The sequence below is a fragment of the Alligator mississippiensis genome, chromosome 1, assembly GCF_030867095.1.
Source record: "Alligator mississippiensis isolate rAllMis1 chromosome 1, rAllMis1, whole genome shotgun sequence".
Taxonomy (NCBI): Eukaryota; Metazoa; Chordata; order Crocodylia; family Alligatoridae; genus Alligator; species Alligator mississippiensis.
Window position 1 is genome coordinate 76630797 of NC_081824.1, and position 18292 is coordinate 76649088.

An 18292-nucleotide genomic window follows, 5' to 3' on the forward strand; every position below is an offset into this window, starting at 1 on the left:
TGGCTGGAGGGCGCTTACCCAGAGAAGGCCACCAGGGAAGAGTGCAGCAGCCAAGCTGAATGACACCTCAGCAAACACTGAACTCCCCGGTTAATCTAAGGTATCTAGCACAGGAAAAAGAGGCAGCAGCAGCTTGTGGGGACAGCAGAGCAGAGCCCCCAGGCTCGGAGGCAGGAAGGTTTTCCCCGGCGCAGCCCGGCTTCCTAGGCGGGAGGGGACGAACGGGAGCACCGCCACAGCCCGCTTCAAAACACCAGCAATTTATTAGACCGGCTGCGCGGGGGTAAAAAGCAGGAGCCAGGGCCAGGTCCGGCACCGAGGGGAGGCGGCGGCTACTTGCAGAGCGCGTCAAGGCGGTCGAGCGCGCCCTTGAGGCAGCGGATGCGCGCGGCCAGCGCGGGCACGGGCTGCATGGCGCGGTCCAGCTCCTCGCAGCGGGCCACCAGCGCGTACAGCGCGCGCACACCCGCGTCCGCCGCCTCGCCCAGGCTCTCGGCGCCGTCGCGGTACGCGTGGATACAGCCCACGCTCAGCGTCGTCCGCGCCGCCAGCCCCGCGCGCAGGCTCCGCAGCAGCTCGTCCACCTGCGCCGCCAGCTGCGCGCCCAGCGCCGCCAGCTCCGCCAGCGCCTCCGGGTCCACGGGCGGGATCAGCTCCGCCGGCCGCTCGCGGGCGCCCTCCGGCTCTAAGATGTCAGCCACCGCCACGGCCTCCATGGCTGTTCCGCTGCCGCCCCGGGTGAAGGGGGCGGGCCCGCTCGTGTTCCTCATTGGTAGCTGTGCCGCGGAGGGGCGTGGCCAGACTGGCTCCTGAATAGCAGATTCGGCCCTAGCCTGACGTCACCCACTCTTTTTGTGTGCTCCTTGACTAGCTCCCCGGAGGGGGAGGGGGGGAGTGGGCGGGGCCCCCTTGCTGTTTGTGTTGCTCCTGAATGGCGGCCGGCAGGAAGTGGGCGGGGCCCCGCGCTGTTTGTGTACTCGCTGATTGGTGGATACGCCCCCGTCACTCTCCCGATTGGTGGCTGCCCAGAGGGAGGGGCAGCCCTCGCGCGCCTCACCCGCGCCCATTGGTGGGCGGGCGGAAGGGGGCGGTCCCCTCGCGGGGAACAACACTGGGGCGCCGTTGCTCTCTTCTTTCACTCCCCCGCCATGTTCTCTTAGCGGCTGGTGGCCTTGTGCCTCCATCGCCTTCGCCCTCGCCCCCGTCCAAGCGGACACCCCGCGTCCCGGCCGCCCTGACCCGCTCCGCCCGCCATGGTGACCACCGCGCCGCTGTCACTGCCGCCGCCCTTCCTCGCCCGCATCTCGGCAGGCCCCGAGGAGCCGCGGCGCCGCCGGCGAGGGGACAGCAACTGCGAGAACCAGCTCGGTGGCGGCGGCAGCTGCTGCCTGGCGGGGACCGGGCCCGGCGCGCGGCCAGCACTGAAGAGAGTGCGGCGGAGGAAGGGCAAGATCCGCGCTGGCCCCGCGGGGCTCCTTCCCGCCCGCTACCAGCACTACCAGCAGCACCGCGCCGGCCTGCCTCGGCGGCCCACACTGGCGGTCCGCCGCCCCCCCACCCCCGGCTTGGGGCCTGAGGAGCCCCCCGCGTCCGCCACGCCCCGGCCGGCGCCCGGCAAAGCCCTCAGGAAGGAGGTGAGGGGGGGGAGGGGAGAGGAGGGGCGTGGCCTCCCGCGGGGCGTGGGGGGGGCACTGAGGGGGAAGTTTCCGTTACACCCGCTTGTAGGGGAGGAGGTGAGGGGGGGGGGGAAGGTTCCACTCGCGCTGATTGGTGGATTCCGGGAGCCAATGAGCTCGGGCCTCGCGCCCAGCAACAGCCGGATTTAGCTTGCTGCGGGCGCGGGCGTGTCCCGGGCGCCGCGCCCCGTGGCGGGGCGGGGGGCTCACCTTGGGTAGGGGCAGGCACCACACAGCGGAGAACTGTAGGGTGCAGGCTAGCCAAAGCCGCTACCTGCATCTGTCTCTCTAGCGAGGGAAAGGATGTAGACGTATCTGCGGACAGTTCCAGGTGTAGACCTAATAGCACAAGCTCTGGGGAGCTGGGCTCGCTTCGTAGGCAGCGGTCCTGATGAAGTGAACCTTTGCTCGCCAAAGCTTGTGCCCCATGTGTCTGTTGGTAAATGTTTATCTACATCTGTACCTACAGAGAGAGATGTCTGTCGGTAGATGTGTAGATCACAAGCTTTGGTGAGCAGAAGCTCACTTCGTCAGGATCTCAACTCGCAGAGTGAGCCTCCGTTCACCAAAGTTTGTGCTTCATGTATCTACATCTGTACTTGCATCTGTCTGTCCCTGTATATGTCTACCTAGATGGGTATAGATGCAAATACCTGCTTTGGTTAGTTTTCAAGGTGCAAAGCTACCCTGCCTAGTGTGAAATGATTGTGTTTCTTGTGTGACTGGTGTGTGCCCCTTGCCCATGCTTCCATTCCCAGTGCCCCAGCTCCCCTTAAGAAGATACGAATGGATGGATAGATGGATATCTGCTGCTTTGGTTAGTCTCTAAGGTGCATATCTGCACTGCCTTCCACTTCAGACAAATGTCTCTCTGTGTAGGAATCCACACTGTTGAAATGGTTCAGCCTGGCTGTTGTCTTTCTGAGTTCACTGAAACAGAAGGGTTGCTCTAGTATTTTTCCATAGTCAAAACCTAAGTGAAAATTTAAGAGCTGGCACTTTCCAGGGGCTGCCTTATACAGGAGGGAAACCTTGAGCCTAGCAAGGAGTGTCTTGGGTCTAAAATGGTTGCAAAACCTTGAGTTAAAACAAGCCATCCAGCCTCCTACTCCACCTTCCCCTTTTTGTAACAGGGAGCCCCTGTTTGTCTATCCTCCTTGCTGAGGGCTTTAAAAATGCAGGAAGAGAGATGATGTGCTACATTACAGTGAGGCTAGTAAGACCTTGCAGTGCAACCTATGGACCTTGAAGGAAGTTTTGCCTTCCTGCTTCGGGAGTTGTGCCAAAGGGGTTGCTGCTACTGCTGTTGACTTGGTCATGGGAGTGATTTACCTGTCTAAAAACAGATTACTGTTTTACCCAGGACAATTTTTATTGTAGGATTCTACCAATGAACACATTCATGCTCCTGCTTTTAAGTGGATGATCAAGGTTAACTTGTATGTACCTAGCCTGTTTCAGTGCATATTCAAACCTGGTACAATAAATCTCAAATTAAACCAGTCATCTGTGTTTTTTAGCCATAGTGTGTACCAGTATGTCTCAGAAACCAGTCATTTGGGGTTTTGGTCTTGGTTTAACGTGTGTGTGTGTGTGTGTGTGTGTGTGTGTGTGTTTGGTTTTTTGGGTGGGGGGGAAGGGTGTTATTTATAGAATACAAGGAACAATGAGAAGACAGCATTGCCTCTTTCTCAGAATGAAACTGTATACAGTACATTTTAGGTAGTGCTTTTTAAGTACTGGTGTAGATTTTTTTTTCTTGAAAGATTCATGTGTTTGTATAACTTATTTGTCTCTACAGTTCTTAAAGAACAAGATGGGAAAGTCTGAGAAGGTTGCGATTTCCCACAGCCAGCCTGTTCACAGTATACACCTGTGTGAACAACCAAAGATAAGCAGACAGAAGAACAAATGTAACATGCCACTAACTAAAATCACCTCTGCAAAAAAAATTGAGAACTTTTGGCAAGATTCTGTATCATCTGAAATAATTCAAAAACAGGAGAAAAAGCCACTTAAGAACACAGAAAACTTTAAAAATGCAAAGTCCAAGAAACCTGTGTCTCCAACTGAAGTGAACCAAAAAGAGAATTATGCTGGGGCAAAGTTTAGTGACCCACCATCTCCCAGTGTTCTTCCAAAACCTCCCCGTCACTGGGTGGGATGCCCTGTTGAATATTCTGACCAAAATAGGGAGCTGATGGCAGTCCACTTAAAAACTCTCCTAAAAGTTCAAGCATAGTTTCCAAGAACTATGAACAGTGACAAAGAAAGCTCCATCCAGGAAACTTGAATATGCCTTGTTGCAACATGAAGTGCAAAGACTGTCAAGTCGTACCATTGCATACAAAAACTTGTATTATATTTTTTATGGTTGTGTAAATAGTGTACAACATGTATTATGTGTATATTCTTGTTCATACTTTGAGAGGTACATTTTAGTTTTGTTATGAAAGGATGTATTTTGCACTGCCCAAATGGTAGGCGTCTTGTGTATAAATAATATGGACAACTTTAAATGTGTGCTTGACACATGAAGACTTGACTAACTTGCACAAGGTAATGAGATTTTTGAAAGGAGAGTACAGCTTTCTAATCTCAAGAGTTCAGAAACAAATGTGAACGGTTTATTGATGCACTACTGAAAGTAATTTTACACTCTGTGGCACAATCCATTATAAATGTGGAGTTCTCACACAAGCATATGAATTTCTGTTCTGCAGACCATTAGAATTCTTGTTTATCCTGTTATAAGAATGAATTTGGACTAGAGAAAAAAAATTAATTAATCAATTTGAGCACTGACTTCCTGAAAAGGAGCAGAGCTTTCTGCCAGAAATAGAATTGGTTACTAAAAAAATTTAAATAAAATAATTTGGCCTCCCCTAAGTATGCGTCTTGTGGATGAATGTATTGTACTTTGAGATTTGACTGCTTTATTTACAAAACAACCTTTCTACTTGTAGCAGATTTTGTCGCACCCATAATTAGCCAATTACATTCATGGTGTTATCTTTAGCTATTTATCATAACAGAAATTAATTTGAAGCTTGCTTGTGGCTTTAAAACATGTACTGGTTAAACAAAAGTTTGAAAATCCCTGTCCATCTGTAACTTGAGCATTTGGGACTATTAATTCAGTATTTAAAACAATGCTGTATTACTGTTTAATAGTTCTTATAAGAACAGCCATTCAATCTAGTTAGAATTGAAGCACCGTAGGAAGAGCAATGTGAGTGTGGCAGTTCAAACAAGTTATGCAAGGAAAACCAGTAGGTGCTTGTAGTCCTAGATGAAGGAAAAATTGAACTTGTTCCACTATTCATAGGCACACGTGAAAACTTGACCTGCTATGTATTCCAGTCCTTATTTATACTAGGAAGAAGGGAAGTGAGTGGAATTCAAAATTTGAACCTGATTGGTAGTACAGACAGTTCTCAGACTTAGGACACAATTGGTTCCTGAAAATCATATCTTAAGTTGAAACATTGTAACTTTGAACCAATTTTCCCATAGGAAACAATGTTATAAATGGGGGATTGGTTCCTGAACCAGGGCACCATACCTTATTTTCACCAAAAATAACCCAGAATTTTGTACTCAGTCAATTATAGATGAGTAATATAGCTACATTATTGTATTTATATTGTAAATAGCAATCATACTGATTTGGAAGGACTTCCTTGAGGTGACTGGACTTTTTGAAGGGCTCTTGGCTGGAGTATTCTCAGGAGTCTTGGCTGCAGGTTTTTTTTGGAGTCTTGTCTGCTTAAAGGAAGTGTCAAAGGACGTTTGGACAGATGTTCTCCAGGGAGATGGGTGATGCAGCAAACTTGTTCACTGGCACAGCATCGTGTCGGATCAAGTGTTGTAAAGTCAAAACTGATGTCATAAAGTTGAAACAGGGTGTCAATTTATAAACGTTGTAAGTGCAAAATGTAACTCAAAACGTAAGTCGAGGACTGCCTGTATTAGGTTTGTAGTTTGGATAGAGCAAAAGAGTTACTAGACCACCATGTCTCTAATATTACAGCCGTAAGTAGTGTATATTGGTGTATGTTTGGGGGTTCTTGTTTTATCCGTTAAAATTGCCTGCATGCTGTCTTCACTACTTTCACCAGAGACCTCGGGTCTCTGCTTAAATGAACACTTGTCCTGGCATTCCCACTACAGATGCTACTCTCCCTGCCAGTCTTGCCACTGCTCTGTGATCTTGGCCAAATTTGGCCTCCGAGGAATTCGTGGTCCAGATGAGCAGGAATATCAAATTTACCAGGGAGAAGGATAGAATTTGGTCTATGTAATCAGTATTTTTCTTAATTCGCAGAACTATCCAGTGCTACCCATTCAAATTCAGTATAATCACATTTAGGATTTTTTTTCCACCTAGTTTCTGATTATCACAACATTTCTCTCCTCCCCACCCCATGCTTTCTAGCTTTGTGGCTTGAGAGGCAAGGTTTTTTTGTGGTATCTTTTATTGTCTCAACAGTAGTTTGGAGAGCTGTTGGATAAGTTCTCAAAAATCAAGTGTCCTTCAGGTCTGAAGGAGAAGCAGACACAAAGTGAGCTACATACTAAAAACATAAAAACACACTCCATGAAAATACAGTCATCTGCTTCAGGGACAGAGGGTGAACCGGGAATGAAGAAGTGTAACCAGAAGCTATAAGACAAGATCAGTAGAATGGGCGATCTAGTTAGTTGCAGACAGACCTTTAAGAAGGGGGATAGTTATATCTGTGGCATGGAGGGAGATGATAGTATTTGTAAGGTTGTAGTGAACTATAAACCACTGAACTGGTCTTCTGGAAGTGTTTTTTGAATTCCCTTTGAGTATGAGTACTGTGAGGTCAGAGGGAGTGGTTGTTCTGTGAAAAATGGGCTCCTAGTGTTTGTGCGTGTCTCTGTCCTTTATATTTTTTTTTCCTAAGAGTTCATTTTGGTGCATAGTTCCTGTCTATTTTCACTCAGGTAGTTTCAGAGGGGGCATCCACTACATTTGATAAGAGAAACCACATTTTGTGATGTGCGTGTGCAGGATCTGTGGATTCTGGTGGTTTTGTAGTGGGCATTGTTCACTATTGTAGTGCCAGGATTGTATTGACATGTTTTTCATTGCTGAGGCAGGATTGTATCCCATTTGGAATCTGTTTATTGGAGGTGAGTTTGTTTCTTATGATGAGTTGGGCCATGTTTGGGGGTTGCTTGAATGCCCAGAGTGGGAGACTTGGGAATACTTCCTTCAGGGTCTGATCTTTTTCAATTGTAGGCTGTCATTGTTTGATGATCCTTCTTATAGGGTCCAGTGTGGGACAGTATGTAATAATTAGGAAGGGCGATTGGTGGGAGTTTTCTTTCTGTGTTGTAGTAGGCTATTGCTGGCTGCTTTTGTGGCTCCTTCAAAGGTATGATCTATTTTTCTGGTGGAGTGTCAATGCCAAGTAAAGGCCTTCTCATGTTGGTGGGGTGGGTGTCGTGACTATTCTCAGTAGATGCAATAATATCTGAGGGCCTGACTTCATTAGTTTTCTGGGGGCACATCTACATATTTGTTAATGCACATTTGCTGATGTGCGTTAAATTTAATACCTATATTCTGAAATAGCAAAAAAAGTGCATTAGCCTATTTTAACGTGCATTAGTGAAAGCACATCATTTTTTGTGACACTAATGCATGTTAAAATAGGCTAATGCGCATTAAAGCACACACATAGTGTGCCCTTGGTGTGTCTGATGGTAGTTTTGGACTTGTGGGGTGTTCTGTGCTATGGTTTGTAGGGTAGCTTGTTGTTCTGCATTTACTTTCCTGTATTAACTCCAGCATATTTATTATTGGTTTTTAACATAATTCCTAACAGGCTAATTATCATATTGGTAGATGACAACTTTGTTAGTAATTATTGGCTAGCTTCTTGCCTGAGGGTGTTTAAGACTACTAATGTAACAGGCAGAAGGATCACAAGAACAGTTAGAAATCCCACATGTACTTGAACAGTCCCAGGCTAGTGTCTCCCAAGAGCTGCTGATTCCAATCTTTTCTGCTATCTTCATAAGTAGAATATACAGCTTGTAAACTTGGTCACATCATTTTTCAATTGGGTTGATCCATTTAATTATTTGCCACATATTCCCATGTTCTGGCAAGATTTTTGTGAAGTTTTGTGTGTTTGTAATAGACCTCTGGATTCCTGGCCACGTCCTAGTTTTAATACATCTTCTGTTAGGAACAGTTTACAACCATATTTTAAAACCTATACTATGGAATGAGCCAGTTGTAAATCTAGTAATGAGTGTAAACATTTGACATTAGGCATGGGTGAAGAGTAAGAATATTTCTACTCTTTTTTTTTTTTTTGCTTTTTGCTTTTGCTTTGTTGCTTCTTTGGGCTTATTTTCATTTTAATGTATGCCTCAGTAACTCAACTATTTAAGAGGTATCAGGTTATTTGTAATACAGAAGAACTTACTGTATGTGTAGGCAGGTCCTGAACAGGCTAACAGTTAAGTGAAAAGAGATGGGGTTAGGGGTTGCTACCATCTAGGATGAAAAACTAACCATTCTTTGTGAAACAAGTAGAACTGTATTAAATACAGGTAGAAAGAATAAGTCATTGTGTTGATAAGGCACAAGCTAGACCCTGAGAAGTAGCTTGGTAGTTTGTTCATCTAACAAAGGACTGGATAGTGGGCTGCATAGCATAGTCCTGAATGCTAGATCTGGTGCATGGGACTGGGATGGCACAAAGCCCAATCTGGCTGTAGTGGGGAGCAGCATGAGGTGACATCTAAGCCCTTTAGATTCAATCTGGGTGTTGTAGGCAGGGTCTGGATTTACAGGGCCCAATCTGGGTGGTGGTAGGTAGCTTCTGAGCATGCAGGACCTGATCCAAGTGACAAAAGACCTGATCCGGGCAGGGAAAGGCACGATTGGGGCATGTGGGGCCCCATCTGGGCAGTGCTGAGTAGGATCCAGGTTTGTAAGGTGGGATCCAGGTATGTGGGGTCTACTTCAGGTGGCACAAGGCAGGATCTGGATGTGTTGTAGGGCATGGTCTGGGTGCCAACCTTCCCCTGGACCCTCCTTGTGTCACTCATCTGGCCTGCTAGGCTAAAAGGTTGAGGACCACCGATCTAAACATCTTCAAGAAAAATGTTTGTTCAGTGGCTCACAAGGAAGAGCTAGGTAGTTAGCCCTGCTAGTCTGAAGCTAGGTAGATAACAGGGCAGTGTGGCACCTTATAGACTAACTCAGGAATTCTCAACCAGGGTTTTAAAGAATCCCCCCAGGGTGCTGCAAGATCTTTTTGGAAGGTGTCCTGAGAGAGATGATATAAGCAGGTGTGGGAAGATAAGTGAAGGCTCAGACTCAGTCCTTCTCTGCTCCACCCCGACTGCTTAGCCTCACTGCAAGAAGAGAAGCACTGTAATAAACTAGTTTTTGAAATGGGGTGCTGCTCAATTCACAAAAGTTTTATGGAGGGCTCCCTTGAGTCAAACACAGTGTATCTTGTATCTGAAAAGGTTGAGAATCACTGGACTAACTTGTTCAAAGAGGCGTCAGTTTTCATAAACCACAGTCTACTTCAGATTAGAAGGATTAGTTAAATTTCTGAGTCTCAAATATGTTCTCAGATAATAGACGCTTGTTAAACTAGAGTTGAGGCTGAGACTGCTTGTCACTAATCTACAGGAATTTTTAAAAGCTCAAAAGAACGTTATATTAAAAAACCCCAAATAGCAAGCCAGGAAATTCAGTTTAAACTTGGAAGAAACTCAAGAAAGGATTGTGGTAGTTCAGGCACACTAACAATTAACTCTTCACTGAAACTTAACTCTTTTGTTTCAGATCTAGAATCTGATTCTGGAAATCCTTACTCCTCTTGCAATTATAGATATTTCAGAAGTAGGCCTTTGTAAGAGCTTCTAGTACCTATTGAGCCAGACTGATTTAGAAGAAACTGGTATAATTTTTGAAGTTTGTGAAGTTCAGTCTGGTTGTGGATCTCTTAAGTACTAATGTAATGGGCACATCACTGCCATTTTCCCATGGTTTTTTTCCAATTTTAAAAAAAGACTATAGTATGTAAGCATTAAATCATATATTTTGAAAAGACCAGTGTAGTGTAGATGTTCTGAGACACCCCAGTTGGAAGTGCATGCTTTGTCACTGCAACATTTCCTCTTCTCATGTAAGAGCTCAATCTTTTTTTTTAATTACTAGGGCAATTTTAGGCTAAGCCAAGGAAGACTGTATAGGAACACTTAGTAAATGTATAGCTGCTCAGATAAGATTAGTGACACACAGTCCTAAACATGGAGCAGTGGCCATCAGTAGGCTGTTTGTTTCACCAGGACACTATTCACTGAACTAGATGTAATAAAGGAATTGTGTACCTAAAAGTGAAGTTCCTGCAGTATCTGGTCCCAGGAGTGAAATCCACAGCTTTGAATTAGGTGCCTTGTATCTTTACAGTACATGGGGAAAGTTAAATGCTTCAGAATTAGATCCAAAACAAACCATGCACAAACATATCCAATGCCTGTTTAATGCAAAATACATAGGTAGTCTTTGGCTTGGGGGAAATGAAACTCACGATTCCTCTCTCCCAGAAGAGTGCCATAACTAATATGTTTCCATGTCTTTGTATTCTTGGTCTGATTAATCTTGAAATCTTTTGCAGTAACGGCACAAATTCAGCAGCACAGTTGGAGAATGCCTTCACCCAGAATAGCAGATAGCCTGGTCAGGGCTCTCTCCTGGCAGATACGAGATAAGGATTTGAAGCCTGTCGTGCTGAGGGCATGCTGGGGCACAGAAGGAAATTGGTGAGGTTTTATTCACCAAGGCGCCCCGGGGGTTACAAGAAATAATGGCCACAAGCTAGCAGAGAGCAGATTTAGACTGGACATTAGGAAGAACTTCACAGTTCGAGTGGCCAAGGTCTGGAATGGGCTCCCAAGGGAGGTGGTGCTCTCCCCTACCCTGGGGGTCTTCAAGAGGAGGTTGGATATGCATCTAGCTGGGGTCATCTGAACCCAGCACTCTTTCCTGCCTATGCAGGGGGTCGGACTTGATGATCTATTGAGGTCCTTTCCGACCCTAACATCTATGAATCTATGAGAGCATGAAATGCAGATCTGAACAGGTGCTTTAACGCTTGGATATCAATTAGTATCAAACAGTATATGCTTCCTAATCTGGCTATGAGTTTGTTTGGGTTTTTTGTTTCTTTGTTTTAATGGCTTCATCTGCATTCTCTAGGAAGCCTGATCCTGTTGGTGTATTCTGCAAATGCCTTCTGGATTGAACCACTCAAGAACTATTAGTTTCTAGATCTGGTTGGAGGACTAGTCTTTAGATATGATTGCCCTGTGGTGCTTTGTGCTTTTTCAGAACATCAGGTTTTGTTCAAAACAATCAAATATTTGGAAAACAGTAAATTAAGTTTTGGTGTACAAACCAAGTCAACCATAATGAAGCAATTCAACTTGGAGGTGGAAGTAATCCCTGGGAATTATTGGCATGTATTCCGGGTATGGTCATTAGTTTAACTGTAGCCGGACTGAATAGTAGTGAGTAGGGAGAGTAGTGATGGAGAGGACAACAAATCCAACAGCTTGACAGGACACTGTTTTGAAGAGATTTGGAAATTAGTTTGAAGAACATAGCAGATCTCTGACCGCGATACAAGAGATCTGGTTCTGAGGCCCAACAAGCATGTAATCAAACAAAAGATGTGTGTATATTCTGAGGGATTCATTGCATTTCAGTATGAAGTTCTGTAAGTCATGTCCAGGTACAGTTTTCTTGTCCATTAGGACTGTCACTAGTGAAGTCAGATGTGGGAGTGATCCATGAGTTTACTGGTATGTGCATGAAAGTATGGTGTTAGATACAATCCTTTGGATGAGAGTGAAGAGATTTAGGAAGAGATGAAGAGGGGGTATAATTTAGCAGCTCCAGTGCTCTTTCTGGAGAACTGGATCTGTTGAGTTGTAGGACCAGGAATAGAAAACACCTAAACCCTTGCTTTGAATGAGTGTAAGAGGTGGCCACTCGGGGCTGGGCTAAAATGTGGCCCGCACACCTGCTCCTGGGGCAACCGCCCACCTTCTCGCCTGCCATGCCTTGCTGTTAATTAATTGATGTTAATTAGCGGGAGGCTGCCCTTGTACTGCCCCGCTGCCAGGGGGCGCTATCTGCGGCTCCGTTTCCTCCCCTACACCACAGTCCACGCCTCGCCAATGGAATAGCCATTGTCTCAGCCTTATCACAATCAGGCCCCTCTTTATCCTCTCCAGGTCTTCCTTCCAGTGATCAACCGTGCTGCCCCCTCTCTGGGGCCTCCGCTTCCACACTAGGACTTCTCAGCCACTGCACCTTCTCTGGGGCTTTCAGCAATGCTGCCCCCTCTTCGGGGCTCCCCATGCCCACACTGGGCTCTTTGGTAAGGCTGTCCCCCTCTCTAAAACCCCTCAGTAAAGCTGACCCTCTCTGGGGCCTTCTCCATAACGCTGCCCCCTTCTTTGGGCCTTCTCAAGTGTTGCCCCCTCCTCTGGGGCTTGCCACGCCCACACTGCGCCTTCTCAATAGTGCCCCCTCTCTGGGGCTTGCCATGTCTGCACTGGGGCTTCTCAAATGCTCCTCTCTGGGCTGGGGTCTATGTACCCTGTACACTGCGCCCGTACTGGTGCTGGGGTCACCACGCTACTGTGGGTCCCCTATGAGGCCTCCTCCAACCCCTAATAGCCTCACCCAAACCACCGGTGTAACAACAAAACGAAACAGAAACTCGAGCCTCTTGGCTATAACCTAAACATAAGCTGCCTGGCTATAACAACGTTGCTCAAGCAGCTTAGAGCTGCCATAAGCTGTACCTGCGGTCAGGCTTCTTCCCACATCCTGTCTTAGGGAAGCTCCTGCCTCTGGCTGCTGGCAGGGAACTGCCTCTGGCCTCCTGTCTGTGCTTTATATAGGAGCCAGGCCCTGCCCCTTTCAGTCAGCTGACCTCCTGGTTGCCCTGGCAATGCACAGCTGGGCTCCTTATTCCCTGCTAGGGCTCTTTCCCTGGCAGTTTCCCCTCTCTAGGAGCAGGGCACCTCCATGCTCTGTGACAATGAGCCAAACGAAAATGTTGGAGTTGGTGATAGAGTTGTCAAGGGCTCCATTCCCTATGTGTTGTGTTGTGTCTGCAAAAGCTTTTGAAGATGAGGAAACGGTTACAGAGAAGCAAAATAATCTAACACCATTCGGGGGAGTAGAAGCAGAACCCAGTTTTCCTGAGTCCCTGCTCAGAAGTCTGACTCCTACGTTACATAGTTGCTATGAGATCCCTAAGTGCTGGTTCTCCAACAGTCTGTTACCGGGGAATGTGTTTGCTTTGAAATGTTTTGAGTATGTAATTGCTGGCAGAGCTGGTGAAAAAAAAATTAAGTTTGATGTACATCTTGAGGGAAGAGGAGCATTATTCTCTTTTCCACCCCCTTTCACCAGTCCCTAAACACCTGTCACTATATCCTTTTCAGCTTATTCTTACATTTGCACCCTAGTGAGCCATTGGTAAGTAACAAGCTGTTTCTTGATGTCCAGTATCCTCTGCTGCATGTGTGCCCCAGGCAGCAGCAGCTCACTGGAGGCATGCATGTATTAGCTTTCTTGTGATAGCTGTATATCAAACTGACCTGTCCCCCCACCTATAGGAAGGGCAGGGGGAGGGGGGCGGAGAACATGGGGCTGAGCAGCTCCCATTCATCTAAAACAGTCTCTCCCCCACTTCCCCTAATTTCCTCCCCTCCCTAGATAAGCAGCATGTTATATAATGGGATAGTTTATGTTTCTAATCTATGATTTCAGGAAGAGACGTCAGGTTATTGGGTGATGCAACTGTTCATACTTTTGTTCTCAATTTAATTTTCTTTTCAATTTAATTTTAATTTGAAATATTCTGGGTTTCTAATGTTTAGAATGTAAGGTTAAATCCCTTAAATTACTAATGCACAATCTCAACCTGGAGGCTTGCACTGTTAAATTCTGCTTAGGAATTTCCTTACTTTCACCATTAGAGGCAACCTCCGCTTAACGCTGTTTTGCTATAACTTTCATTTTAAATCAATACCTGATTTCACTTAGTGCTTAGCAAGTTTTGTTATAACACTTGCAGTCACCATTTTAGGTCATTAAAACACTTGCAGTCACCATCTTGGATCATCAAATACTTTTGGTTTCACTTAATGCTATTTTTGCTTAACGCTCAGTTTTTCAGGAACCAATTAAGAGCACTAAATGGGGGTTGCCTGTATTAAAATGTTTATGCTACCTCGACCTGACATGGGAGGACAAGACAGTGACTCTTCATGTGGCATAAATGAGACATGGCAAGAATTGAGACCAAGGTTTCTTAATCTACAGAATGTGCTATATGGGGATGTTTGGGAGCAGAGGAGCCTCATGGTGCAGAAACAGGAGAACAAAAACAAAAAGACTTCTTTGTTCACTAGAGGTCTAGAGGTGAAACCCCTTTCCACCATAATAGTTGTCCCAGAAAATCTTTGTTGTCCTTATCTAGTGGGTTTCTGTTTTTCATCTAACCATCTCTTTCTCCTCCCTCCCTGGATTCCCCTTTCTACCTTCAGCTTCTCCTGTTTTGCCAATTTCCCTCACCGAATAATAAGATGGATCACATCTTGGTGCTTCAATGCTTGTTCCCTTCCTGTGAAGTTATTCCAGATTAACCTCAATGTAATTTAGACAAGGATTTGAGTACCTGACAGCCAGCAAAGTTAGATGGTTAAATTCACTACAGCCTGCAATGCATTTAAAACACTAATCTTATGAATGTGTTCTTCAACTTCACATAAGTGAAAGAATAGTATTCTGTAGTCTTAGGTCTGTAGAGGTATTGGAGGGAAGAAAAGCATGTGTGCTTGTGGAAGGAAAATCTATGGTAGGTACCTTTATAAAATGCAGGTTTAAGTATATTTAATAATGTTAGGGTATAAAGGAAGACTGAAGTATGGGCAAAATGACAATATACAATACCAGTCAGGAGGAAGAAAAGCAGACTTCAGCACCCTCTAGTGGCTTTTTTCAGTCTGACATTTTAAATGAGGTAGTCCATGTCATGTTAGTTTGAAGTCAGTCAGGAGGCAGGGTAGATCAAGGATGTCAGAGATACAGGCCGTGGAGCCCTGTCATCAGGCTTCCAGTGCTGTCCCTGGGTCTAAGTTGACCCGTATGCTGCACATGCTCCACAAGCAGGGACTGGGATGTGTGCCACACATGAAGCCCATTCCAGCTACTCAGGGGTCCATGCTCTATGATCTGGCTGCTTTGCAGGCACTACATGCAACATGGATCCGTGAGCAGCTGGAACAAGTGCCATGTGCAGTGGATCTGGCATATGGGGCTGGGTGAAGAAGGGGTCCATGTGCCTGATCTAGCCCCTGGACCATCCCCATGCTACTCATCTGGCCTGCAGCACCAGGTGAGTTTGACACTCCTGTACTAGCTATATCAGAGGTGCATAACCTTTTGTAAACAACAGCTTAGTTGTAACTGGACTTGGGACGACTCCTTTCCAATGTTTTTTAAAATTAGAGTTGCTCAGGACCTTTCACTTTAGTACTGTGTAAAATCACCTTTTGATTAGGTAAGTGGCTCCTTAGAAGGATATCACACAATTCTCAATGACTGCCTAACAAGAACCTGATTTTAAAACGTGCATATATATTCAGCAATTGTGGGAATATATGACTGGAAATATATATATAGGGAAAAATTCATACACTTTTTTTCAAAGAAATGCTGCAGACTTTAGCCTTCTTTTGCTCCATTTCTGGTTAAATCTAATTTAACTGCACTGCAGCAACTGAGCTAGTTTAAAGTTCAATTTTTATTTTATTTTTTAGAAGTGAAATTAGATACTATTTCAGTTTCCCTAATTCACTTTAAGTAAAACTTCAAAGCAAACCAACTGTTTTGAAAAGTACAGGGGGAAAGGGCATGCCAGCTGGACTGTGGGAGGGAAGGAGGTCCTTAAAGGCAATATAAGCTGCTTTAAATACTTTTTGAATCCTGCTGCTGAAGTAAATTAGATTTTACTAGTAAGCTGCCACATTTCAGGTTAAGTGCAAATAACCTATTTATAGTCCTAGAGATTATATTTTAAATGCTTGTTTCTTTGAATCTCTCCCAGCACCCAGTATGATCAGCACCTACTTTCTAAATTTTTTAGAAATAAAAAATGTATTTATGTGAACAATATGAATATTTAGGAACAGATTTTTATAACTACTGAATATCTGTGCTGGAGCTGTCGGCCTTCTGCAGTTATAAAAACACCAGATTTTCAAAACATTTTTTTCCAAAGAGATCTCCAGCCACTATCCTGTGGCTGATACAATCTACGTCAATTACCCACATTTAATATGTTGGGTTTTAAATTAACATTGTCTGTTACTTATTAGATCAAAACGCCAGTTTAAGGACTAATGGACAAGCAGACAAAAACAAACAGACACTTACATATTTTTAAATGTGTAACAATGGCCAACTATTGTTACTGGTGGCCTCCGTTGCGTGCCTTTTAGTGTATGCTGTACTACAAATTAAACCATCTGCTCTAGTATGTCTCCTGTATGTAATAATCTTACAGAAACAATGTATAAAGTAAACTGAATATAAAATTTATAAATCTTATCTACAAATACGCTGTAAAAGGAATTCTTCAGAAACCTCTTGTCTGCTTCCCCATTTAAGAACATTAGAATTATGGAAAAATGAGCAGACATAAAATAGCAGAGTGAAAAAGAAAATGCCGGTTTGCAAAGAAGGTATGTTTGTATTTTAAATATGTATGATTCTCTTTTGCTTGCACTGATTTTACTCAAAGCCACTGGAAAATTTTATGCAATATACATTAGTAGGACCCAGTTTCTAAAAAATGGGTGCCCTGCAGTCTTCATAGTGTAATATCTGATTTTTGTTAAATACTACTTACTGTACTCCTGACCTTTTTTAAGAACTAGAAACCTGCAACAACTCATAGAGAGAGTGAAAGAGACAGAGAGACAGTGTGTGTGTGTGTGTGTGTGTGTGTGTGTGTGTGCGCGTGCGTGCGTGCGTGCGTGTGTTTGCAGATAGGAGGTTGAGTTTTCCTTTGTAGGAGTTGTTTGTCTTTGCAATGTATCCAGGTTATATCATTTCATTATTACCATTAGATATTATTGTTATAGATTTTGAAGAAAGCATAAATGGCTCAATTTCTAAATGGAAATTGTCATACTTGGTTTGTGCTTCGTTTACTCAATGATTCTATACTGGCAGCAGCCAACACCATGCCCTTCCAAGGAAGTTAAAAGAAAGAGATAAAAAAATAGGAGTGTATGAAATGGGCCATGTTTGATTCGGATTTGGTCCGAATTGGGGACAGTGATTCGATTCGTTGATTCAGATCACTGTCCCCGATTCTATTCAGCCGAATCTGAAGATTTGATGCTGATTCAGAGAATCGGTGATTTGGCCATAGACACCGCTTTAAATGTTTTTTCTATATACCTCGAGGTACCAGGCGCGGCTCATAAATGCTGTGATGCTGCGGCAGCTGGACCATCCCACAGGAGCGTTGGGGGGCCCCGCATGCTCAGCAGCGAACCCAGAAGTGGACTGTAAGTACTTATGGTCCACTTCCAGGTCCATTGTGGAGCATGCGGGGGGGGCCCTCTGCAACCCCTGGCTCAGCGATTGGCTAGGGGGGGACCCTGGGTACCCCCCCAGACCCAGGAGGCACCAGTCACCAAGCCAGGGGCGTGCTCCCTGGCAGACCTGGAAATGGGCCGGAAGTGCTTCTGGTCCACTTCTGGACCTGCTGCCAAGTGCGCTGGGGAGCCCCCCATGCTCCTGTGAGATGCTCCATCCACCCCAGCATCTCAGCAGTCACGAGCTGCTTGGTACCTTGAGGTATGTAGAAAAAACATTTAAAGCTGTGTCTGCATCCAAATCGCTGAATCTTTCCATCTCTCTGAATTGATTCAGAGGGTTCCAATTCAATTCAGAGAAATTAAAGGGTCTTCTGATTCGATTCAGATTTGGAGATTCAGCCACCAAATAGGGCTGAATCTCCACCAAATCAAATCAGGGACCGAAGCTTTGCACAGCCCTAGTAAAAAAGAATAGACATTTCTGGGACAATAGACCCCCAGAGAACTTTCCCTCTAACTCCAGGGGTTAGAAAATAAACCCTCATTCTTTGTAGCACATACCTCTTCCAAAACTCAAATCTGCTAACATGTACTGTATTAACTCTGGTTATTCTTGCAATCTATATAAATAGTCTTTTGAATGATGGTAAGATCTTACTTTCAAAGATGCTTCATTTCATAGACTTATCAGTCTACTATGTGAAAAATTCTGTTTAGAAAACTCAGCCACACACATGAAAATGTTTTAAAACATACAGATAATATTAGGAGAGAGGAAGAGAGATATCTGGGGGAGAAATGAGGCAGTTCCTCAGAAACATTTGGAAAAATGTCCTTTCAAAGCTTTATTAAAAATATTTTTTTCAATAGTGAAACAAATATATAACGCAAAATAGTATCTAATTCTATATGAA

At 44.9% G+C, this 18292-nt stretch overlaps 1 protein-coding gene across 1 annotated transcript; it reads left to right on the forward strand.

Moving 5' to 3' along the window:
* The first annotated feature begins 1148 nt into the window (after positions 1-1148).
* PNRC1 (proline rich nuclear receptor coactivator 1) lies at positions 1149-4565 on the forward strand. Its single transcript, XM_006268567.4, has 2 exons — positions 1149-1634; positions 3478-4565. The coding sequence occupies exons 1-2, from the start codon at positions 1254-1256 to the stop codon at positions 3916-3918; spliced, it is 822 nt and encodes a 273-aa protein (XP_006268629.1). The 5' UTR covers positions 1149-1253; the 3' UTR covers positions 3919-4565.
* The last annotated feature ends 13727 nt before the right edge of the window (positions 4566-18292 follow it).

Excerpts from the sequence above, each read along its gene's own strand:
- PNRC1 (XM_006268567.4), top strand. The coding sequence starts at position 1,254 with ATGGTGACCACCGCGCCGCTGTCACTGCCGCCGCCCTTCCTCGCCCGC. Across the intron at positions 1,635-3,477 it reads GCAAAGCCCTCAGGAAGGAG|TTCTTAAAGAACAAGATGGG; the intron begins GTGAGGGGGGGG and ends TTGTCTCTACAG.